We start from the raw sequence: 26,038 nt of genomic DNA on the forward strand, positions 1-26,038 counted from the left end.
ACTATCTTTGGAACAACCCTGTCCACGTCTTGGAAAGAGCAGCACCTCAAGGTCAGGTTATAAACACATCTCTCAGGGAAGCACTCTGTACTGCTGCTGGGTGCACAATCTGCACAGGAGAAAAAGGAACAGCCTTGAAGACAAAGCTATTAAAATTTTACTAGGTGAAATGTTTACTGAAATAAATCTAGTCCTTTGCACTCTTGATTATTATCATAACACATACAGTAACTGACACACAATTAATGGAGCTTTAAACCAAGAGCTCTTGCAAGAAAAACACAACCCAAACTTTTCAGCTAACCTAGACAAAAAGACAGGTTTTGGTAAATTTCAGCAACACAAGTGGCTTTGTGATATTCCCTGTTTATTGGGCACCTCTCACTCCCACAAATGAGCACTATCTCCGAGCAGAGGAGGTGAGAAGAGGCACTGCCAAGTCAGTAGCATCCCCCACCACTGACAAAGACCCCCAAGCAGTCAAGGCTCAGCAGACACAACTACCACCCCACAGTACTGTACCATCCACACCCTCTTCAGTGGGTTTTCATCCACATGTGACATCTCACAACAGCCAACAGCTGAGACAATGGCACCCACAAAAAGAATTCTTAAAGAATAAAGAGGATTTGGGATTCTTCCCTTAAGAAGAATCTCCTCCTTTCCTAAATAGGAATCCTACAGGTTGAACAGATTTTAGCAGTAACAAAACACTTCAATACTCAGGTCTAGTGGCTTTGTTTCCAAACACACAAGGATCTACAAACTACTTTGATGTCATCTTTATAGATTTGAAATGCTGTTTATATTTGTTTTTCCCATCTTCTCCTGAGTTACAGAGAAAAGATTAAAATCCACAGTATGGTGCTACTGGGTCAATCGCAGGTATCTCCAAGACCCAGTGTTTTCAGCACAGCTCTGAATCATGTAAGCCAGGAGGATCCCCCTCCCTGCAGGAATAAAGCAACCAGATACCACCCAAGGTGTTCCATCTGTCTGCCTAACCTTCCCTTCTCCTTTCTGCAAAAGGAAAACCTTCTGATGGGGAGCACAAAACAAAACCTTCCCCTTTCCCACATAGCCCAATGCAATCACAGCATATGTATACAAAACACACCTTCTTACAACACCAGCAGGCACTGACTACACACTCTGCTAGCAAAGAGCTCAGAGGTGCAGAGCAGCAGCAGATGAGGACACTTCAAAGCCAAGGACTGATCTGTGAACAAAGTGGCAGTGTCAACAACAGTGGTTTCATTGCCCATTTCTCTCATCCTTTCCCAAAGTCCAGCACAAGCACTGCCACAACACTTGGTCCGTGAAGGGGCACCTCCAAACTCAGCAATTAGCCCAAAGGATGTCTTCTCAGTAACAAATATATCTTTATTCCTGAAGAAGAAACTAGAGCACTCCTCCATTACCTCAGAGGAAACCTAAGGAAAGGTAACATTACTCAGAACTGATTTAGTGCCTCAAGCCATTCAGAAGACCATAAAGCCACTGACAGACAAGACAAGCAACTCATTCACAAAGGCTCTTTGATCTTAAATACAAATAAAATTAGGTCAGTATTAAAGATTTTCATTCCTTGCCATGTAAGATTGCAAAAAGGCTAAGAAAAGCTTTTCCCATTCCTTCTTTTAACACTCAAGTTATTTAGCAAGTAACATTTCTTTCACATGACTTGAAACATTTTCTCCATATTCACTTGTCATCACCCCAGAACTTAACTCTTGGTGAAAATACACAGAGGGAGCTGTACAGAGTGTTCCCCATAGTCCCCAAGGACAAGTCAGGTCAGAGAATTTCAGTGTGTTCCACATGGGGGAAAAAAAAGAAGAGCAAAGTACACCTTTCACAACACCCAAATCAAAAAGAAAAAAAAGAAAAAAAAAAGAAAATAATACTTTTCATTTATTTGTTATTGTAAGCATTCCAGTGATTTTTAAGAGATGAAGATGAGAAAGCCTGTGCTGTCACTATTAATAGGCTGACATTCTTTCTTCCCCCACAAGACCACACCAGAAACACAGGCGAAGGCGAGAAGTTATGGGAAGCTGGAGTCATGCCAGCTCTGCCAAATCCCAACTCTGCAGCACAGGGACTACTCCAAAGAGACCCCAGGACAAGTTCTCACATCCCAGACTCCCCTGTAGTTCTCAGTGATGCACCTTTTGTTCCTTCTCCTGCAACAGTACATCATTAAGTTCATCTGCTGAAATAGCAGTGGTTGACAGGATAATCTAAGGATATAGCATCACCTTGCATCTTCAATTTAACATGCTTAGCTGTGTTAGGGTACCTTTAAAATTTTATTTATTTGCTTTCTAAAGCAACCAAGAACTCTCTTATGCAGCAGAAGGGCCCTGAAGCTATCACTGTAATGTGATATCTGCTCATAAATGTCAATATACCAATTTTAAAGGTATTAAAGCTGCTGTTTAGTCATGGTAAAAGAACCTAATACCTTCCTCACCTCCATTACAGACAGCAATACTGTCAGCAATTCAGTTCAGGCCCTTTTGCAAAAGACAGTTAAGCAGAAACCTCACCGACTGCATGCCAGCACATAACTCCACCACAAACACAAGTAAAACAAGCAGGGGTACCATGAGACTCGCTCTATGAGATCCACCCACCCAGTCACCCCAGGACATTCAGACCCTTTCTCTGGCAGTTTTGAAGATACCACACAGTCAGCATGCAAAGTCTTCCCTCTCTTTGGCATGGGTAAGCACAAAAACTGACCCCAGCCAGTACTAAGGCAAAAGAAGGAATCTCTTGATTAAAGCACATAACTACTGTGTGTTTAGAGGTTCAGATTGTACCTTTGTCTTGTATTTCCTGGGTGGCTGGGAATAAACTACATCAGTTCCCCACCATACTTTCCTCCCACCTCCTCACCCTGTAGTAAAACACAGTGGATAACGTGAGTATCAGAGAAGCACATGAGAGTTCCACTTCCTTCTGTGTTTATGCAGGAGATTACCATGCAACTGAAAGTTCAGTTTAACAAATGGTGTGCAGTCTGAAACTTCAAGAACTTCAGGAATGTCCGCTGTAGCTGCTGAAGGAATATCCAGGATATTGTCTCAGAAAAACCCAGGTGTTAATCAGAGAAAAGATACTTGGATTTACAACAGGTTGAGATTTAAACATAAAATTCACAACCAGACTAAACTCTACCAGCTGAGCTTACAGACAGGAAGAAGCAATTACAACAACACAGGTGGGAAAAATAAATGAAATAAAAAACCAAACAGGTTTGATGGGAAAGGATACCTTACAGAGAAGTACACATTTGAAAAAAAAAGTTTGAACGTCAGGCACTTAATTACAACCTTTATCAAGATCATCAAAAAGCTACAGCACCTCTATAATTCTCACCTGACAAACAGTAACCTAGATTAAATGTGTTCTCTGTAGATGTTTAATCTACCTGAACAGGAACGACCCCAGTGCTTACTGCTGAAGCACAGGAGGAGACACGAGGCACGGACTGCTTTTCACACTGATAGATTTACTTCTGCAAAACTTCTGAGGGATCTGATTGAGAAAAACTGTCTCATAGAAGTTACCATACTTTATATAAGAGTGCAGAGAATCCTGAGAGAAAGCACATTCACCTCTTGGTACCTACAAAAACAGGTTACTTACGAGTTTTTTTGAGAACTTGGATGTTTCCTTTCCATGATGGCCAAGTCGGGTTTTACATGTCATTCACTTTCATATATTCACTTACAAAGGCATCTTCACTCTTACTCTATGTCCCACAAAGAACATGGACTGCAAGAGCTGCTACATGCATGGTGCAGAGTAGGGTCAACCTGTCCAATCTTAGATATTCAGATGACAAACCTGAGACATTCATCAAAAGTTCCCATTTTAACTAACAGACAAAGACTCAGGTAAAGAGCAATTTATCACATCTTATGGTAGTCATCTCCAGAAGCCCTTCCGTGTTCTATTTCTCTACACTGAGTCCAAGAGCACACAGCTCAGATCAGACAGCAAAAGGACAGTAGGCAGCTCACCTACTTAAGCATCTTCAGAAGTACTATCCAGGCCCACTGCACAGAAACAAGCTGTAAATTACTGAGCCTCTGTGTGTAAAAGCAGCTCTCACTACAAAATGCATTTTTCACCCATCAGGCCACCATAACATAACTGGAGATACACAGCACTATCAGTTTTTTGGGAAGCACAGAGCAAACTTAATTACGACTTCCAGTCAGCAAATACTTCACTGCAATATTTCTGCTACACCAGTTCCCGCAAGAATTATTTTGATTATTGCAGTAGCTCATAGTAGTGGATTACATCTAGGGATCACCAGCATGCTGACTTTCTTTCTGGACCCCTATCTGTAAGGGTTTATAACTCAGTTACAAGCATTCCCTCTTGAAAACAGCTTTTTAAGACAGGTACAGCTGCACTTCCATTTAAGTCTTCTACTGATTTTTCTTTGGGAATCACAAAAATAAAGAAAAATAATGAACCAAAATAATATTGAGGGTCTCTGACTCTAAGACACATAAACCCAAGGAGGACATAGAATACTTTACAGTAACACATTAGACCTTAAACTTTTCTGCATTTGAAAACAAAACAACCCAATACCATTAGATAGCTCAAAGTTTAGGGATCAAATTTGGAAACAGGTTTATTTTGTTTTGAGCTTGGAGTTTAAATTAGAATCATGAATGCTTGCCCACTGTCCCTACAGCTACTCTCTCTCAGTCCTGGGAAGAAGCTCTTGAAACTGCCAGAGCTTAACTGAAATTGTTGTATTTTTAAGATTTAAAGTAATTTTTAACAGAGCCAGTTCCAGGATGCATCAGCTATGAGATAAACCAGCAAGTGTACACTATTGCCCTGGTAGTCCACAGGAAGTTAATAAAACAGATTTGATTCAATCAATTATTTTGAGCTGCTGCCATTCTTTTACTACCTAAGCAACACTTTCCCATTTCACCTCTGTCCCCAGTGAAGTTTCCAAGTGCAGGAACTACAGCCAACAAGTCCATACCATGGACCGGTAAAACACTAGAAGATGGTAACCCAAATATTTACACATAAAACCAGCATGACTTTCAGAGCCCTAAAACATCCAGTGAAGTAAGGGGAACTCCATGTATAGATAAACTGAAAGAAAACCCATTTTGGAGGATAAGACATCACAGAGTAAGTAGTCAAAGAAGAAGCAGAGGGATGCCACAGATGGACGTGTGGTCCTGCATTTCCATGTGTAGAGTGAAGGAAAACCAGGTACAGAGTGGAGCAGCATCACACTGCAAGCCTATGGTGCCCAGAGGGATCTTTCAGGACTTTCTCAACGAGGGTGGTGATGAGAAGGGCACTAAGAAAGTGGACCTCGCCAGCAGCCCCAGAGCCAGGGAGCTACTGGGGAGCTCAAGGCACACAGGGGCAGGGGAGGAAGCAGACAAATGTCCGTGGCACACCACCAACAGCCCCAGCAGCCACATCCTGACCGCAGCCCACAGCAGACCTTCTGCAGGGGTAGCACCACCTTGCTCCAGGAAGAGGGTGGCTACAGTTCATGTGGCTCCTTCAGCCCCAGGTACAAAGCCATGAGTCACTGCAATCCCTGCACGGAGAGCAGCTGTTATCAATGCGCCACGGGACAGCTCCAAAGGGAGGTGACAGAGACATACTAGATAAGCCCTACAATACCAGTATAACTGCATCCATGTTAGGAGTTTTACCACGTTAGCTGTTTTATTGCTAGACAGGCCAATCAAGACCTGTTGGCACTTGCAGTGTCCTATTTGTACAGAGATAATGACAGCCACAGTGCCAGAGCAACCCGGGGAGGTGTGGCTCCGGTGGGAAAGAAGCATTCTGCCAGGAGTGTGAAACAATTTCCCCCAAAAGACATCCCTTATTCTAGCACATGGTCACAACACAGCTAGGTGGACTAAGAGAGGTGTCCTCAGCCTGGGCCATGCTGATATCAGCACAAAAACCAGTGTCCATGAACATTCCCTTGGTGCACATAAGCCCAAGGCCTGGCTGACTAGTCAGCTGCCATGGCTAAAAGCTAATCTCTTTCATAATATATATTTTTAATATTAATTATATGTGCTAATATGTTTCTACTAACAACTAAAGTGTCCTATACTTTTTTTTATATTAAGCACTTTCCTGACTCCACCCTACTTTTTCTTGCCCACAATTATGAACAGTCCTCTAATTCATTCTCTGCATTTAAGCCATATTCTCCTTCATCTTCTGATTTCCTCTGTAAATTCACCTTCAGTAGACTGCTTCTCTTTGAACTGTCCTGCTATCCATTCCCACCTCCAAATCTTCCCAGAGATTTCACCCTTCACTTGCAACTACAATGTGAAATCAAGCAGGAGGCCACAGAAGAACCTTTGGAAGATGGTCAACAACCTTTGTGCCCCTAGTTGAGCTGCACAGGGCATTAGAGATAGGACTTAGCTACACCAATTTCTAAGTAAAGTATGGATGCCTACTCCACCCACACCTCTATCTGATCCTAATGTGCCTCAAAAGTGCAAATTCTCTGAAAAGGTGAGCATCTCCACTTCCCAGTGTCTACAATTTCATCCTTCTTTAGTGGTGTTTTTCACAGATTTTCCAATCAGCAGCAAATTAAAACCAACACCACTGAGGTCAAATTATAATTATTAATTACACTCAGAACAGCAGATTTCATTCTGCTGCAGGACAACAAAGCCTGGGAGAGCAGTGGAGTGCTTTGCCAGCAATACTATCAAATCTCTCACTCCTCTTTCAAAAAGCTGCTTTGTCCTTTTTCCAACACTGAAATAGATACCACTTGAGTTAGGACTACAGGGCCCCATGGCCACCTTGGAGGAGATACATCAAGCCTTGCTCAGGATATGACAAGGGACCAGGAACTGAGGCTTAGGTGGAGGTATCATGAGTTTCACAGCAGCATACTGGCCATTCAGTAGCACTCCACAGCTTCTAACTAGTGGCACATTTCTTGCACCCCTGTGAAAGTGTTTCACAACACATCCAAAACAGAAAATACACTTTAAAATAATATTGAGATGCAATGTCAAAATCCCCAAGCCCTCTACAATCAAATCTGCCTCAAGGTTTCCAAGAGGTATGCACAACTGTGGGCTTTTTCCTCCTCCTTCCCAGAGCTGTCTGATTTTAGAGCCAACAGTATCTTTTCTTGAGCCTGTGCTAACCTGAGAAATAATAAGGGACCTATAATGTTACAAACATAAAGTATTTGATAAGAGAACTCTTGTGCAAAGCATGAGATCCCCTCCCAAATCCACCTCTCGTTCAAGCAAGCTGAATTCTTTCCACCACTTTCTGTGGGCTGAGACCTAAAATAACGATGCAGATAAGGATCTTACTGTAACTTTGACTACAGTCAAGCTCACATTGTGCAAGTCAATGCTATTGAGCTTAAATATCAACGTCATCCAAAGCCTGATGGAGCCAGAGCGTACAGTGAGAAATGTAAAATGGAAAAAAACAAAAATACCACTTTCCTCCTCAGAAAACAGATCTCAGGAGGGTAGGCATAGAACGTACCAGGCTAAAATCGCTCTTGCAACAGCAAGTACCACTTGAAAAGATGACTAGAACACAATGTGTACATACAAACACATGCTAGACCACATGAGAAAAGTTAGCTAGCATTCTTGTCCAAAAAATTTATACTAAAAAATGTATATGCTGAAGGCAAGGAAATGCAAAGGGTGAGCACCTCTTACAATGCTGCATCGCCTTTGGGGACGTTCCTCTACATCATTCCCTTGGGTGGGAGGTGCAGACCTGCCATCATCACAGAGACCAAAAGAAGGATTTCTGCACACTATCAAGCCAAGGTTCTGGCATTTGGAAGTTGAGAACATGTCACCAAACTACATGGCACTGCTTGGAGAGAATAAAAATTAAATAAGGAATGGAAGGTGTACATTCCTGGTTTCCTCCTTTCTTCACTATCCCAAAATGACTAAAAAACCCTACTAAAAATTACTAAAAACCCCTACTCCAGGCCTTACAGATAAAGCTGACCTTCTTCATGCCTGGTGCAAGAAGAAGAGACCTTGAAAGGGAAAGCCATCCACCCATACAAGCCAAATGACCCCCACCATTGCCAAAGGGGAGAGAGTCCACACATGCAAAAAGCAAGGAGAGAGTACTAGATGATTTCAACTGAAATGTTATCCACACCAGTTGAAATATCTTCTGATAGAAAGCAGAAAAAAATTTCTAGGAGTCAGCACAAAACTCTGGGCTGGATCTTGTTATATCCATCACCTCGAAGCCTTGCACACACCCAAGTTCCAGACTGCTGAGTGCTCTTCTAATTAGTTCAGAATAAGGAGTCCCTGCCCCGGGAGTTTGCAAAACCCCCACATTTTGCAGACAGACAGATGGAACTGGGGGAGGAAGAACAAGAGGGACATGTGGTTACCCACAACTGCCACACTACTTTCCTTTCTCTTTTTCTTTTTTTTTTTTAATAAAAATAAATATCAGTAATCCCCACTGGCCACCTGCCTCGCTTTTGTGTATTTAATTAAGAAGGATTTGGGTGATGGAGAACTGGTCAAAAGTTCAGCCAGTTTAGGGGAGGACAGGAGAGTAAACATCTAGCTGAAGGACCCAAAAAATGCCACCATTCCAGCCACTGTCTGGTCCTTCTTGGTTTCTAAAACAGCAAGGTCTCACTTTGCAACACAATCCACAAAAAAATCAGAGGAGTAAGGGAAGAAGTGCAATTCGTACTTAAGAGAGCTGGTCTGGACCAGTTCCTGAAAGCCAGTGACCTCACTGATCCCCAGCACAGTTTGTCTTTATAGTGATAAGACTGGAATTGTGTTCATGTTTAGCAAAATCATTTGAATCCACAATGACGTCCCTTTAGCAGTGAGAGAAACAAAGGGGAGAGAGAGCGGAAAAAACACCCTTAACTGAGTTACTAGAGAATACCAAGAACTGTCCTATCTTCCTACCCCCCGAACACAGTCACCTTGAAAGACAGAAAGTCCATTAAGACAAAAATAGGGTATCCTTAGCGTGGGAAAACATTTAGCAAAGTTTTAATTTACTTTCAAATCAGCATTTAAACGATCACATCTTACATCACTTCCTTTTACGAGCCAGCAGTTAGACAATACACATCATTTACATGCAGTTTTGGAAGGCTGCAACATAGATCAACAAAAGAAGCCTTCACCATGAATTAACTATTACAAGACTCTTAGAAAGTCACTCCAGCCTGTGTCGAGGGCAATTAGGAGTATCATCCCCTAATTCTCATCTTTCTGGTGCACTCCTGTTATGCCTCAGAACTCCCACAAATACAACCTTCCACCCAAGTCATTGCTGCCACAAGAAAATGACGATGTCTGTGAGATGTAACAGCACACTCACAATGGTTAACGTGTTAGATGTCTTTAAAACAGACACATACACAACAAAAGAGAAAGTGACTAAGCAAGTTAACAGTGCAGCGTCAATAGCAAAATTACAGTGTTTTATGCCTCTATGAAATGACCAGATGATAGAGATTTTAACATTTCAGAAGTATTAACCAATTGCCTTTAGGTCACAGGTAATTTCAGCATAAAAAAAAACCAAAATACCAAAAACCAGAATGGAAGCAAACATCCAATTCAGACCTTATCTTGACAGAAATTTCAGGTGTGTTCTCATTTGGCGCAAGCCAAACTTCATATTAAGCTTACTGCTGGATGTGAAAAACTAAAATCTAACCGCAGCAATGCCAAAAATGCTTCTCCCACTACTTGCAAAGATCAAAAAGCCCTTAAGGCAGCCGATCACTCGGTGAGCTGGCTGCGAGTCCCAGTTACACGGCAGCGGGACGGGGCTGGCTCAGCAGGGAAGGAGAGGGGCGGCACATCCCAGCCGCGCCACAGGCCAGCGGCAGGCGCACAGCCCCGGCCCGGCCGAGCCGAGCCGAGCCGAGCCGAGCCGAGCCGAGCGCGGCGCCGCCGCCCGGCCCAGCGGCGCTGGCAGCGGGCGGGGGGCGGCCCGGGGCTCCCCGCCCGCCGCGGGCACAGGCGCGGCCGGGCCGGCCCGCACACGCCGCTCGGCTCCCGCCAGCTGATACCGACCTACCCAAGGGAAATTTCCCCCTCCCAACTCCGGCACTGGCCTGGGACTCCTTAAAAGTGTGAGAACGAGCGACCCAGGGGGTTCTGCGGGCGGTCCTTCCCGCCTGGGCTAGGATGGAACGCTGCCGGCCGTACTTGGCAGCGTTTAACCTTTTGCTTTCTCTCTAAGCTAAGTGGTGCAACTTCCACGCCATCCTTGTCGGGTTTCGACCCAACTAAGAAAGGCAAAACAACTCTCGTTCCTCAGAATTTCCGAGCAGCAGTAGAGCTGTGCTTAGTCCCAGGATGAATGAGCCAAGGCCTGCTGCCCCTTCCCCTGTGCTGGGCGAAGGCTTCTCCAAGACACCTCTTCCTTTCTTTTACACACCCAGAGCTGGGAAACCTCCTTTTTTCTTTTTTTTTCCCCTCATTAATTCACCACTGCATAACAAGCTGCTCTTGACACATAAGGCTTCTTCACACAGGAGAGGTGTAAGCAAGGTTATGAAGACAAAAACAATAAAAACTCTATAGACTTCAGAATCACAGAATTGTTTGGGTTGGAAGGGATCTCAAAGATCATCTAGCTCCAACCCCTTTGTCATAGGCAGAAACACTTTCCACTAGACCAGGCTGCACAAAGCCCCATCCAATCCAGCCTGCAACGCTTGCAGGGATGGGGCATCCACAAGTTCTCTGGGCAACTTGTTCCTGTGCCTCACCACCCTCACAGTGAAGGATTTCTTCCCAATACCTAATCTAAACCTACTCTCAATTTAAAGCCATTACCCCAATTCAAGCACAGCAACAGAAAACTTAGTATTTTTACCATGTCACCACTGAGGTCCCAGGCCCACAGTAACATTCCACCGAAGCCAACCCATTTAATGCATAAAATGCGGGAGTAACTCCACTTGCATTCAGGTGCCAAACATCCAAGGGCTGCCCTCGCATTTCATACACGTATAAACATCTACACACCTACATACAGCTAAATAAACAGCTAAGGTAGAACTAGCTACAGAAATATCTCCAGCCAGATAGATGAGCTATTTCCAGCTAGCTCAGCTAAGGCAAAGAGGAAGAAAAACAGGGCTATTTTCTGCTTTTCAACAGGTTGGCGCCGTCCCCTTCCCAGCGCTGCTGGAAAGCTGCCTTCCCAGCCAGGCAAGCGACCTTCGGCATCATCGGCGGGTGCATGAGCTAGACAAAGAGATAACGTCATGCCCTCTCCGCTCCCTCCGTGTCCTCCCCGCAGTGGCAGGTAGCCAGCCAATCCCGCTCCCGGGTGACATCATCGCTGATGCCTGCACACGAATGTGGAAGTACATCAAACTACAGCCCGGCTCCTCAAAAGCAACCGACACCCCACCCCCCCCCCAGCCCCTCGGGATGACAGGCCGCTTACAAGGGAAATAAAACCATCCAGGAAGAGGGATTTCAAGAAGTGGGTTGCTGGGTAGAAGGAAAGCGGAAGGCAACGAGCAGACTCGGCCTAAACACGTTTTTCCCTCGGTTATGCAGTTCCTATGAAAGCCCTCAAAACATACACATACAGTCTTATCTTTGGGTCTCTCTAGAGCATCTCGCCTAGCAAAAAAAAGTGGCCAAGAAAAGTTGGCGGTTTTTTGCAACAACTTTTGCAACAACTGCTTTTTTTTTAACATAACTTCATTAGTTTAAAAAGAAAGATTTTTATCGCAGCAAGGAAGTTTTTTGGTTTGGTGTTATTTGTTTACATACAGCCCTGTTAGGTGTCCACATGTACATCAGTGTATGAACATAAATGTGGGCAAATACCTAAGAAGAAGCAGTGCCAACCCAGACTTAAACACCTGTCAATCCATTACTGTCTAGCAGCTTGTACAGCCAGAAAAGAGACTGCCTGTTGCTCCCCGTTATCACAGTGACACCGATGACACCAGGTGCTCATTCAACTCTCTTCCAAGACAATAAATGCATGTGCTCAATTTCAGGTCTATTGCTGACTATTCTGGGAGAGCTCTACCTTACTTAAAGAAAACAAAATTTAACATTTCTGTTGTCAAGACTGTTAAACTAAGGAGAACTTTGCTCATTAACTCAAAAGCATTAACAAGTACACTGAGAAACAATGCACTAAACTGCAATAATTAACAGGAGAGTTTCAAGTCCCACATTCACACCCTATTAATTTTTTTTTTTAATAAAGGTTCAGATGATGCAAGCTCTGGGAGAAAATGATTACAGAAAAAAATTGCATCCTTTGAAATGGCAGAAAAAAAATTAAATGGCCGAGGTTGTGTCAAAGTGCTGCTTTTTACTCATCTTCCCCCTCTCTTGTGGCCCTTTGAGCCACATTCTTTTTTTCCAGCTTTATACCAACAGCAGCAGCCTGGCTATTCGAGCTCAAGTCTTAAAAAGCAACTAATACACTGCGCAGGCAGACTAAATCTCCATCAGGAAGGCTGAGGTTCACGCCCTCATAACAAACTGACATGTGTTTCACTTGCAGAAGAGGCAGCAAAGCGCTTTATTTAGTTACTGGAGCTGCAAGCAGCAGTATCTTGCCATCAGGGAAACTCAGACCAATTACACTCCCTTGTTTATAAGAAAAAAGAAAAACAAAACAAGAACAAAAAAGCAACCAAAAAACCAAACAAGCAGCTAAGCATCTTCATCTCTCTCCTTCTCTCTTCAAATGCATCTTGCATTTCTATAGTTTAAGGCTAGAGCCTTCAATCTTTAGCCAAGTATTAAGTCTGTGCAAATAATTAGTCATCCTGGTAGCTAGCACTCACTGCAAAGTCATGCAAGCTCAACATTTGTTTGTTCCACTGACTGCACACTAAAGGGTAAAAAAAGAAAAAAAGAAAAAAGTAGGCTAGTTTCACACCCACATGGGCACTCTCTGATTTCTATTTTTTTAAGTCATACACTTGTCAAACAGGTTATTCTGGGAATTCTGATTTCCACAAAATAAGCTTCTCTGCTTCGGTCACTTATTGTCACTCTGCACCCCTCACCTCTGCACAGCCCATCAGATGCACTCGCCCCCAACTCCACAGCTTCAACACTCACAAGGAAACCGGGTGACAATTTTAATTAAGGCCAATGTCTTTGTCTAAAGTCACTGCAGCAGCAGCAACTTCCATAAGGATTTCCAGCAGCAAAGCTGAATAAGCCTGTGGACGTGTTTGTATAACAGAGCCAGACTCTGACAGCGTCCACTTGGTTTGGTCATTTGTCTGGAAGGAGCACAGAGAAGAATTAGGACAATAAAGGGGTATTTCATCATTACAGGACGGGTACTTGGGAGAGTAATTTATACCCATCTGAAAAACCAGAAGCCAAGAGGCTGACAAACTTGACAAGGCCAGCAACAATGACAAGGGCAACACTTCTACCACCCCTCACTGTTCCGGTTGCCAGTGCGGGTGGCTCGCCTTCAGCCGTGTGCTCAGCCCGGCGCAGGCACCGGGTACCCTCTGGAAAATCGGCAACAATAAAAAGAGAAGAAATTCTGACACAAACCTTGTAGACTTGCCCGTACGTGCCATTGCCAACCACTTCCACCAGCTCAAAAATCCCAGCGGGGTCCTAGGGGGAGGAAGGGGCAGAAGGGGCGGGAGAGGAAAGGGGAGAAGAGAAGCGGGGTTACATTTTTGTTCAAGCGATGGCTGCTGGCAGAGCCCAGCCAGCGAACCCGGCTGCTGGCGGCGTGCAGCTGTTGCGCCCTGTTTTTCCACGCACATGCCAATACATGCAAACAAAGGAAAAGCAGCCCAGGGCCGCGGTCCCCCCGCCCGTCCCCGCGGGAGGGCTCCCCCCGTGCGGCCGCGGCCCCCCGCGCCCCGGCACCGGCCCCGGGCCCGGCCCGGCCGCTCCCACCCCACCGGCCCCGCAGCCCCGGCAAGGGGCGCGCCGACCCCGGGGGGCCCCCGCCCCGGCCCCCGGCACCGGCACTCACCCGCAGGGAGGAAAGGTCGATATCCACCAGACTTTTTGCAGGAGAATCGTTCGCCATTTTCCCGTCTCTTCTTTTTTTTTTCCTTTAAATATTTTTTCTTCTCTGTTAAATAATAGCGAGGCCGCTCCCCCCTCCCTGGAGCAGCTGTGAATTGCGCGGAGCTCCGCTTCTCTCCTCCCTTCCGCCCTTCCCTTCTTCACTCCAGCCCCGCCGGGTTGAAACTCTTCAGCATTGGGAGGGGTTGGCGGGGGGATGATGGATAGATAGATGGATGGTGGGAGGAGGAGGGAAAGGGAGGTGAAGGAAGGGAAGGAGAAAGGAGAAGGGGTGCTGCGGTTTGTCCGTCCGTCTCCCCGCGCTGCAGTGCGGGGCTGGATCCCCCGAGGATCCCGGCCGGCCGGTCGGTGGGTGAGCGGGTGAGTCGGTGGCTGCCCGCGCGTCCCCAGCGGCAGCGGGCTCACACCATGTCGCCGCGGCGGCGGCAGGAGCGGCGCCGGTGCCGGCAGCCTCTGGCAGCCTCACGATGCGCCCCGCACCCGGGCATGGCACGGCACGGCTCGGCCCGGCCGGCGGCGCTCACGCCGGGAGCCGGCAGTGGCAGCCGCGGCCCCGCTCTTGCATGGGGGGGCGGCTCACGCCCAGCGCCGCGGCGGAGCCCCCGCCGCCTCCGAGCCCTTCCCGCGGCGCTGCCCTCGCATCAAACGGCGCCGGGCACCGGCGGGCAGGGGCTGCGCGTCCCGGCGGCGGCGGGGCAGGGGCGCGGGGCTGGAGCAGGGTGCTGCGAGCCAGACAAAGATAGCCGGGGAGGAGGAGGAGGAGGAGGAGAAGGAGGAGGAGAAAAAATATACTGCGAGCGGAGAGAGAGAGAACAGCTCCCCCTTCCCTTCTCCAACAGGAAAAACCGGCGGAAACGCGCCCGAACCAGAGCACTGCTGGGTAAACTCGCGGGGAGAGAGAAAGAGAGAGGGAGGGAGCAGCGAGCGCGGGCGGGGAGAACCGGCCTCGCAGCCTGCCCGCCCCGCCGCCCAACAATAGCCCCACGGGGCGGGGGCGGCCCAGGGCGGCCCTTGCCCGCCGGCCCCGGCGCTGGGCCCCGCCGGCCGGAGCCCCTCGCGTGTCGGCGGCAGGGCCGTGCGGCCGCCCCGCCGCCGGCTGCCCTGAGCGGCCCGCGCTGCCCCTGCCCGCGCCCGGGGCAAGGACGGGGCCCTGCCGCCCCCGGCGCGGCCAGTGTGGGTCTGTCACGGCTGGTACTCGCCGTGCGGTGGGGATATTTTCTCTTCCCATCCCCGGTGAGATGACCAGCAAAATGTCACAGTTCCCCCCTGCCCCGAGACCCCACGCCCACAGGAAAAACATTTGTGTCTCATGCAGAGGTTACTACAGAAAGAGACCCAAATTCTGGCCCACAGAACCCGATCCATCTCTCATATTTTAATGCATCGTTTACTGAGAGAGCTATCTGAGGGCCCCTTCCCGCCCAGAAGAATCCTCTAGCAGAATTTGAATTGTGGAAAAATCTCATTAACCTCCCTTGAGCAAGACACATCAGACAGTTGCACACAGGTGTAAACCTTGGCAGGATTTGTTTCTCATTGAAGTTCTTTATCACACTGATATGGCAAAAGTGTTACCTGCTTGCAAGAGGTCGAGTTATGTTTCCTGTGGGAACCAGGGTTTTCCTCTCTCTTCTAATTTAACCACAAAATTACATATACATAGCTATAAGTATCACAGAAACATACTTTTGAAACAAAGCAAACCTGTTGAGCAGAAAGTGTAAGGATAAATTACCATAACAGTTTAATGGCATACTTCATTTTCACTTTAAGTGTAGATACAAAGAAAGGAAACTCCAGCCTAGACCAGGAAACTTTGTTCTCTATACAGGAACCTATAATTGGGAAAAGGCAAATAATTTCAAATGGATTCTGTGCTGCATCTGCCTGAGTGTATGCACGGGAGTAAGGTCAACTCTAGAGGTGCAGTAGGTTTTGAAAAGTGGATTTCCATAAAGATTTATTATCATTGGCCTGGTTTGCATTACATGGCTTATTTAACTCAGCCTTTTTATGTGTAAGGGAAGCCTTGGTAGGTCAGATCCTTTGGTCATCTGTCCTAGTATCCATCTCTAGATTTAGCCAGTAGTAAGTGTTGAGAGAAGATCACAGGGATACTTTAACAATCCAGTAATACTTCCCTGGCTTATCTTACCAACTCTCTATAGCTCAGGGAGTTCTTCAGCAGCATTTGGTGTCACTGCATTTCATATTTTTTGATTGTGTGTTCCTTCCATTAGATTAGCTGTTTACTTTTTGCATTCAAACATGCTTGTGGTTCTTACAGTGTCCTTTGGCAGGGAGTTCCAAAGCTCAGCTAGCATGTTGTGTGGAGATCACCTTTTGCTAGACTGAACAAAAAAAGCCCCACTTATTCTTGTTTTGGAAGAGACACCCATAATTTCCTACTAATTTTCTTCCTTATATTTTTTTAGACTTCTGGTGTGTTTTCCCCTTGGCTTTTGCCAGCTAGAAAGTTTTGGTCTTTTTAGTGGTACCGTGAATAGAACTCATTCCATGTTTACCTTCATTGAACCGTTTCTGCTCCTAATGCCTTCCTTTTTAAGATGGGTAAATGGATTTCCATGTTCATGCTGGGTTCCCCATACAGCATCATAGTGATGTCCTCATTTCTAATCTGCTCCTGATCTTTCCTTTCTTCACTGTTGTTGAGTATAAATATGACATTCCTGTGGCAAATGTCTATTATAACTCCAGAATCCCCTTCTGTAATGTTAATACTACCTCAGAGACTGTTGCTGTGTATTTCTGATTGCTGAAAGATTTTCAAGCCCAAACTCTGAACTGTGAGTTTTCCAAACCCAGGATGTAACAACTTCCTTGTGCCTCTGAAAAGTACAGCCCAGGATTTTAGAGATGAGGATCTAAGCCCATATACACATTTCACCATTCATATTTTCACCAACACACATCATTTCACCAGACCCCTGATGTGTCTCCACCACAGTGTCCCCTCTCTGCTTTTTGTTTTATTACAGTGAGTTCAGTTCTTTGGTGTGTTTTAGTAATATATTAAAGATGGCTAAAATGCTAGCAACAAGATTGTGAATTCTTGAAAAGTAAGGCATCCTCTAACTTTAGGGAAAAAATAGTTTTCATAAAGCAGTAAATGCCACAAGACAGCTTCCTGCCAGTTCCCAGAGCGAAGAACCACGACGCCTCACCTTCCTTTTTCTTCCTACTCAAGTGGAGGGATGAAAGGCTTGCTTTTTTGAGGAAGAGGCCTCTTCAGCTGCGGCCAAAACCACTCTGTTCACATGTTCATCATGCTCTTCACCAGCTCAGTGTACTTACCCAGTTTGAAAGTTCAAAGGTTGAAAGACCAAACCTAAAACCACTGGAAAGAAGATGAGCAGTCTGTTTTAACTCTTCCTCATAGTGAAACCAGCAGTCCTGAAGTGAGACGGAGTGAGACAGGCATCAAAAAAATGAAGACTAAATGCAGGGAAAGGCATTTTCACCCCTGTGGATCCTCACCCCACAGAGCACACATGGTGTTTCTAATGACAAACTTCAGTACAAGCATCAAAAAATCTGAATCCACTCCATCCATTGGTGAGCAGAGCAGGAGAAAGCTGGGGCCTGTGTGCTGCTTTCCATCACCCTCAGACACAGTTGCACCCATTCTTGCTTGAAGTGCTCATAGCAGTGGAGGGAACAGAGGAGTTGCAGCTCCCCGAGCAGTTTCAGCATCTCTGAAAGAGGGGTGCTGAACCTCCCTTTCTCTGGTCATTTTTTCCTATTTTCCTCATCTCTTGTGTGGGTATGAGCATTCCTACAGCTGTGTAGTGAGCCAGGACTCATAGCGAAGCTAGCCCACAAAAGGAAAATAACTTCTAATGTTACTATTGATCAGTTCCCTGGGCTGGTTCATCACGTCTCCTTGAGCTGCTGTGTTAACAAAAGGGAAACAGAGAGGTCAGAAACTAAGTGGAGGGCAGGAAGTGTAACCATAGCATTGCCTCTTGGTTGTGGCTGTGGTTTAAGCCAATTTCAACTCTCAATGGACCCATAGAGGTAAAACTAGAGAAACTTCCTTCCTTACTGGAAGAGACACTGTGGGAATGATGGGAACCCAACATTTATGTTGTAGCCACAAAAGAAATTCCTTGCCTTCTATTTTTTTTAAGTTCTTTGAAATTGTCTTTGTTCTATAATTTTCCACTTTTAATATGCCGGAGCCCTAATCACTGACCAGAGATGCAGAGGTCATCAACTGTACTAACTTTTTATGAGCTTAATCATCAACAGTATTCAAGGAGATGAGTAAAGAGACAGGAAGTTCTGAATTTTCATTTTGTTCTACTACTGATTCATCCCATAGCCTTGGGGCATCTCATTTCCTGCTTCCACTCCTGTTCTCTATGTGGAAAATGGGAGTGATTTTGACCTCCTTTATAGTGTGAAGTGTTAGACATGTGTCCTGTCATACTCTGGGGAAATGGTTCTCTCCTTGGATGAAAAAATCCCTGAGGGAGTCTCAAGCTAAGGTGATAAGTAACAGAGGACAGGGTAGTGAGTGGGGCTGAGTGAGGCTTTGCATAGTCCAGCTCTCCTGCTGCGAATGGAGCAGAAAGAGGCTGGGAGACTGTTCTCCTCATGCTATTTATTACAACACATACTGGGAGCAGATCAGTTACAAAAGGATGCCATACAATCAGCCTCCCTCCAGCTTAGGCTCCTCTCCTCCTCTGCTGTTTCCACCACCCCTATCTCACACCTCCATATGAGAGCTGCTCTGCGTGATCACTGCTGGCACACCCAGGTTTTCTCATGCTGCATCTTAATAATGTCCTATGGGGTGGACATGTTCCTGCAGCTCTGGTTGCCCAGTTGCACACACACTGCTGCTGGTGACATCCTGCTGCTTCCCGCTCCTCAGGATACTGCACTGCCTCCCACACTGATGGGTTTCCCTCATTCCAGCATGCAGCCAAGACTCAGGACCCAGGGTGGGGGACCCACATGCAGATGATTATGTAGGTAACATAAGTTGCACAGGGTCAAAAAGGAGCATCTTTCCACCAGCTGTACTCTTTGAGACCATCACTGCCCACAACCTGGCTGGCCTCCTCTGTTAGCATTTTGGCGACTGGATTGAAAGGACTCCTGAAACACAGAGGCTGTCTAAAGATAGCAGTCCCACTAGTGCAGGAAGAGTGGCACAGTGAGTCAGAGCCCTTTCCACAGCTGCTCCGTACCATGCGGGAAGGCACAGTACAGTCAGCACTGTCAGCACTTTGGAGGTGCCCACCTTTCTCCATCCCCTGCCAGGCTCCACATCTGTGCTGTTTTTTCAGCTGTGCTGGTATGGCTTCCCTGTATTGTGGTTTGGTAGCTAGGCTAATCTTAGCAAAAAAGAATACACCATCTTTATTTTTTTTCAAGTTCAGTTTTACCTCCCATTAACACCCTGCTTTAAATGAGTGGTAGGCAATTCTGTGAGAGTGGGAATTTCTCAAGTTGTTATTGCACAGAGATCTAGGTACCATGAAACCATGTCCTGAAAGTAATTTTGGGAAGGGTTACCTCAAATGGCACTGCAGTACAGCCTAAGGGGAAAAGTTAACCTTAGTCCTATTATAATTAATATCACACTTGTGCAGTACTGGAGCACCCATCAGTTCCAACTTAATCCAGATCACAAATGAACGTATGAAAATGTTCTTATGAAAATAACATAATACATGTTATGTCATTTGTTTATGCTGGTGGTGATGAAGAAAGATGGTGGTACCTGGTCCATCTAGGGTCATAGGACATGAGAAGCTGATGGCTGAAATGGTATGAAGTTTGCCAGGACAACATGCTTCCAGAGGAATCTGTAGACAAATCTAAACCAGCAGAATGAAGTTCAGAAATTTGCATCACCTAGCTGGGGTGTTTTGAATCTGACTCTCAACATGCCCACACAGGATTTGCATCCATGGATCCATAGCCTCTGCGAGGAGAGTGCTTCTGCACAGAAGAAAGGGTGATTTCCTGTTGCCACAGTCTTTCGCTGACTCTACATCCCTATCTGATCTACCCAGACTGAACTCACAGTACAGTCCAGAATCTTGTACTTCATATCAGACAGTTGTCAGTCCTGCAGCTAGACTTAAACCAGGCAACGATGCAAAAACCTGGCATAAAAAATACTGTTGCATGCTTGAGCTAATTGAGAAGATCCCATGTATATTTTTGTACACTGCCCATGCTCCAGGGTTTTAACAAGCTCGCTCTTTCTGGGTCTGCTATCTGTCACACAAAGCACGCAATTACTGAGTGTGACTGGCTGTCACAGGCTATCTCTGCTTGTAGCTAAGCTGGCTTGTAGCTATCTTCCCATGACCCAAGTGTGACACTTATTTCACCTCTTATACAGGCCCTGAGCCATATCTGTAGTGGCTGTGAGCAAACTCTTTTCCTCCACATCTGAGTCAGAACTCCTCAGGGAGTATTGTCTCTCTTCGCATTTGTCTCGATGTGCTTTATCTCACAAAAGGGCACCTGGGGATGCTCACCCAGAGTTTCTGGGATCTGTCTTCAGGAGAGAGACAACCTGCTTATGCCACATTTGTGTCCCGGAATAAGAAAAGCTGCTTTGCCAACATGATGGTGGCTGTGGTTATGCAGGCATTTACAGGCAGTGCTTGTGCAAGGATCTCCCAGGCCCTCCCCACAAAGCACATGGGCACGTATTCTATGCTTTTCCTGCTGCTCTTTGGCTCCTGTGACCGCATCATCTTTACAAGAGACGTGATGAAACAGATAATTATTGGAAATAACACCTGTTTTCAGATTTTATTTTGTTTTATCCAGCTCTGATGTGTCCGCAGTGTGGTGAAAGCAGAAAGGCAGTGAGTGTCGAGGTAGTTGTGTTGTTCTTTCAGAGCCCTTCAGGTTATATAAACAGCGTTCAAGTTGAGTGTGCAAGCCTGCCAGGCTCGTGAGCAGATCAGTGGGGATCACTTTTCAAGAACTTGGGCCTCATTTTGGCATCACCCTGAACATAGTCTTGATGTGCCATATAATGAGTCAGAAATGCCATGACGACGTGATACAAATCACTGAACTTTTATGAACTTATTCTGTCAATTCAAATGTGTTCAAAAAATTCTGAGGGAGTCATTTTGTCACAGAACATCTAACGGAGAAGATACTGAAGTCAGCTTAAACTTGATAAAAAGGACATAAAGCTAGCACAGAAATATTTCTTGGGCTAACTGAGTGGAAAAATCATGTTATGTGTCTGCATTTGATGCAGAGCAAGCTGATCCAAAAAAGTTTACATATCTGGTAATAACCAACCTTTAACATGGCCTGAGCTGGTACAGAAGTCATTGTGTCCCCAGAATGAAGCTAATGCGCTCCCACGAACAGTGGGCTTCTGCAAGAAATCTGTGAGAGCATAAATTCCTGCAGTGCCCCTGGTCTGAGTACAGCCGTCTTTAATTCCGAAAATGTATCCCCGTGTTGAACTTCATGCATTGTGCAAGTTCCCTGTGAATTCATATACCTTTGAGAATTGTGACTTAGTGAGGTAAATTATAGAAGTTGAAATTAAAGTCTAGAGCATGTATTTTAAACATTAAAGCTACTGTAGTCTGCCCTTTGAAAACTTTCTTCTTCAGCTTCCAAGTTACTTTTATTTAAACGTTGAAGGGATTTTAATTTTGTGTTATATTTTACAATGAGTAGAGTTGTGTTTGGAAAGTAACTTTAAAATTAAGAGTGAATTAGCACGAAAATGCAAAAGAAAGGGGGGAAAAAAGCTTAGGTGAGAATTAACTATCCTTTCAAATGAAAAAGTAAAGCCCTGGTGCTTTTAAAGGAAATTTAGAACCACATAAGAATTTCCACAATTAATACGCAGGCTTAATTGGTTTAAGTTTCCCTTTCATTTTATACAGCATGAGGTCCACAGAGGCCATAATTTCAGGAAACTCTGGCTTTGTAAGTGAAGCTAACTTAAAATGTTCCCTCTACTCCCTTCCCTGGTGCCCTGTACCTGGCTTCACACCTCTCCATGGGCAGCTGCTACTGCCAGAACAAGGATTTGCCGGACTAAGCCTACATCGTCTGAAAAATAACACTCCCCAGAAAGAGTGAATCAGTTCTGATGCCTGGCAGTGACATCACCCAGAAGACCATGACAGCAAAGAGACACAAGTGAAATGGTGAAATGGCATTGGCAATTTCCCAAGCTACCTCCAACAAGAAAGCCAAGATCTCCTGAGGCTGCTGCTGACAGGTCAATAGAAATACCAAAGAAAGGTCCAAGGGAAGGGATAAAGCTTCTAGGCTGATATCACCTTAGAGGGTATAGTTTGAAAAAAAAAAAGACATCTGCTGGTCATAATCAATGGCTGAAATGCAAAGGGCTGCTGATTGACACAAGATAATCCTCCAGGTGTTTTTTTTTAACAAAATGTTGTCATCAAAATACAGTAAAATGTTGAATGTTATGGGGCATTGCTGGGTTTTGACAGAAGGCAAAGTAATTTAGTTGCAGTTTGGCTTTCAGAGGCTTTTTCTGTCTATTTCTCGATCTTGCTAATTTAACAGGGGGCTCTTCTGTATGATACATTTACCCTCTGTGATCTGGTTTTAAGTAAGCCAAATATCAGGGCTGCTGTGACACAGCAGATTGGTAAAGTTCCTTGGTGTAACTGTTAGTGAAGAACTTCTGATCAATGTGATACCTTTTGAAATGTGTACATTTTAATGGTCTTCTGGTCATAACAGAAACACTGAATACAGAGGGTCTACAGAGAGCTGTTATGTCCAGATAAAACATGTGGGCTTCACCTGTCCATTTGAAAAAGTGAGCACCTCCAGGGTGAACGTTCAGGTTCTTCTCATCATGAAACAATGAAGTGGCACAGAGGAATGGTATCTTAGCAGTCATGGTTAGTTTGGAGGCTCAAGCCTGTGCTGGAGACATCTCAGGCTGGTGTTATGAATCCCTTCTAGCCAGGCAATGTTGTTTCATGCAATGCCAGTTTTTAAGATTTTCAATGCAGTTGTGCATGCTTTGGAAACTATTTGCCCATTTAAGTAGCAAAGTGAAGTCAGGGGGACAGATATTTAACTGCTGTAAATTAGGGTAGCTCTTCTGAAACTGCCTGGAAGCTCTGATGACCAACTTCTCCCATTCAAGACTGCTGTTTTTACTATACACAGTCATCATGAGAAACAAGGGTGTTGTTAGGCAGTGGCAAATAGGTGATCTGGCCTTCGCTCAATTAGCCAAGAAATGGAAAAAGCAGGAAAATTTATACAAAGCAAAGAAAAACAACACACAATTTCCCAACAGTACTTTGAAAACTTTTTCTGCTGCTTTGATCATTGCTGTTCCCTCCTCTCACAAGACCATCCTGGAGCCGTTATTTGAACCGAGAAATACACAGGAGAAATGAGGAAATGAAGGCGTACACCACAGGAGGAAGTCCCAGTTCAGAAGACAGCTCAAGTACTGAAGGTGGTAGGGTAGCATGCCAATATGCACTTCTGAATAAGGGCGTTCCCCCAGATCAGATCCTAAGTACTTGCCAAGAGGCTTTTCAGAGTTCCCCAGAACACTGCCAGATGTACTCAAACCCTGCCTGCAGCTCCCTGCCTCATCAAGTCCTTGATTTCCTCCAGGAAATAAAAGCTGTCTGTACACTGTTGGGATCTGAAGGTCAGCTCACTGAGGATGAATGTAAGTTCACCAAAATAGTTTTCTCTTGCACATGAATTTTGACAAGACTGGGGTTGAAAACTTCTGGAGCTGGACTATTCTTGACCTACATGGAATCACACCACTGCAAGAAGAGGTGGAGATTATGCATCTCCACCGAGATGGACACCTTTGCAGCAGAGAAAAAAAAGTCCTGTCTTGCTGTTCACTGGGCTCAGCTGGAAGAAAAAATGTATTTTCATACTATTGAAAAGGCAATACAAAATGAGGGAAGTTAATGAGTTTTAAATAAGGGCCACTAACCTTAGTACCCAGTATTTCAAACATTTTGTTATAGTTAGTCACTTTCCTCTCATCACCAAAATAACATAAGACAGAAACACTTTATGATTTTTCTGATTACGAAATTTTACACTGTCATGGTGTAAAATTATATTTAAATATCAACCTTTTCCCTGCATCCTACAGTTTCCACCATGTTTGCATACTACATTTTACAGGACAGCAGCTAATATCTACACTTTATAACACTTAAATCTTATATAGTAGTCTAACATCTCTAAGCACTTCAGGAAAAAACCCTACATTATTGTCTTTATCACAGTTCTGAGAAATTTGAGGTCACAAGTTCGTTTATACCAGGAGTTAATTTGGGATTTGAAGTACCTAATTTGAGATTAACTATATTCACACTTTCCATATTATTTTTCTCAGCAGTTGACTTTATTTACTCTTTCTCAATCCTTTGTTTTTCTACAATGTTAACATTCCAAAATGATGCAGCTATCTGGAAGTTGTGGCTTCCCTTGAAAAAATCCTGGGTCTATGCATCTTGCCCAAAGATCACTTGCCTGATGAAATCTGGAGCTATACTGCTTTTTCCCAGAGCCCTTGGTGCAACATTGGGGTCAAGCTCCTAGACTGGCTGTGTGAGGCACCGAGGACCACACTGCACCCCAGCACCACCACAGTGTGTTAATGCAATCTGGCTTCCTGTAGGGCGTGGAGGCATCATGCTGCACAGCCAAACCTCCTCTGCCAAGTCTGATCAGTCTTCTGTCTAGATGCTGTCCAGATGTGTGCCAGACAGTGCAAAAAGGGAAGACAGTTTTATGCTGTGTTGCCTCATCATATTCCAAAAGAAAAAACAAGACAGGTTGTGTCTTCTTGCCTTTGACCCAGCCTGGGGCCTGTCACTGCCAAAGACACACATTACCTCCTTGCTGCTTGTCATTGCAGGCCAAGGATAGTTTATGACTAAGAAAGTTCAATCAACGGTGTGATGAGGTGAAGATCTGCCTTGGTAAGATCCTATTGATGGATGTATGCAAAGAAATCTGCAAAAATTGCAAAGAATGATCTAAGACATATCCTTACCAAGCCATCTTGTCCATAGCCCTCTTCTGTCCACCCCAGAAACAGTAGCATGGACTAAACAAGTAAACAGTTCTCTAGACTCCCCTGGACTCTTAAGGAGTCCAGGCACACAAGGAATCTGTAGGGTTGGGTTTAGGGCCCTTGACTTTGGTCTGATGTACTAGATGAAGTCCCATTACTCAAAGTGCCCTTGACCTGTACACCTAAAATACTCAGTCTTGGAATAAAACTACAGGATTCCATCCAGCCTCTAGATCACTTGTATGGACTTTTAATCTGCTGTGCTCTGGGGTTTGCCTGTCCTTATCAGTTGTCTGTTTGTTTAGTCCTCTTTGTAGGCAAAGAGACATTAATCAAATTTGACTGCATTTCATGGTGTGTAAAAATTACTCTAGGCAATTACAGACTTCTGCACAAGTATCAGATGTGGGAATCATCCTATATGTTGTAAGATATCTACAGTATAAAAGTCCAAACTTGACCTCTCCACTCCTCATTCTACTGATAGTAGGCAGCAAAGAAAGAAGGGCAGCTCTTGGCCATGATTCATCTCATGTGAAATAGGTCACATGAGTCACTCTCTAGAAATGCCTGTTTCTCTGTGTTGACTCCAAAGGGAGTCTAGATACACTACTCAGACATGAATGGTTACACTGCAAATGTTCAGAGTTAGATGGGATGAATCCCCGTGTCTGGAGTTAACACCTTATGGAAAGACCTTTTTTCTCATCTACTCCCCATATCAGCTGTGCATTTGACTGCTGGTCAGGTGTCTCTGAGTATCTGCTTGCTGCAGAAGGGCTAATTTGTTCCTTCACCCAGGAATGCCAAACAACACTTCATCAAGATGCTTAAGGATAAGGATAGT

At 45.1% G+C, this 26,038-nt stretch overlaps 2 protein-coding genes across 10 annotated transcripts in view; one reads left to right on the forward strand and one right to left on the reverse strand.

Moving 5' to 3' along the window:
• Positions 1 to 14,189, reverse strand: part of MAP4K4 (mitogen-activated protein kinase kinase kinase kinase 4) — a 164,604-nt gene extending 150,415 nt beyond the window's left edge. For all 9 annotated transcript variants that reach the window (XM_064408065.1, XM_064408060.1, XM_064408064.1 and 6 more), the window contains exons 1-2: positions 14,050 to 14,189; positions 13,614 to 13,679 (exon numbers count right to left, since the gene is read on the reverse strand). In XM_064408065.1, the coding sequence (XP_064264135.1) occupies positions 13,614 to 13,679; positions 14,050 to 14,106 (123 nt within the window). In that variant the 5' untranslated portion in view covers positions 14,107 to 14,189. The remainder of the gene's footprint in view (positions 1 to 13,613; positions 13,680 to 14,049) is intronic.
• The window catches only part of LOC135293639 (alanine and glycine-rich protein-like), a 32,319-nt gene continuing 20,411 nt past the window's right edge, over positions 14,131 to 26,038 (forward strand). Inside the window, exon 1 of the mRNA XM_064408074.1 lies at positions 14,131 to 14,985. Coding sequence (XP_064264144.1) covers positions 14,514 to 14,985 — 472 coding nt within the window. The 5' untranslated portion in view covers positions 14,131 to 14,513. The remainder of the gene's footprint in view (positions 14,986 to 26,038) is intronic.

The sequence above is a fragment of the Passer domesticus genome, chromosome 2 (assembly GCF_036417665.1).
Source record: "Passer domesticus isolate bPasDom1 chromosome 2, bPasDom1.hap1, whole genome shotgun sequence".
NCBI classification, from domain to species: Eukaryota; Metazoa; Chordata; class Aves; order Passeriformes; family Passeridae; genus Passer; species Passer domesticus.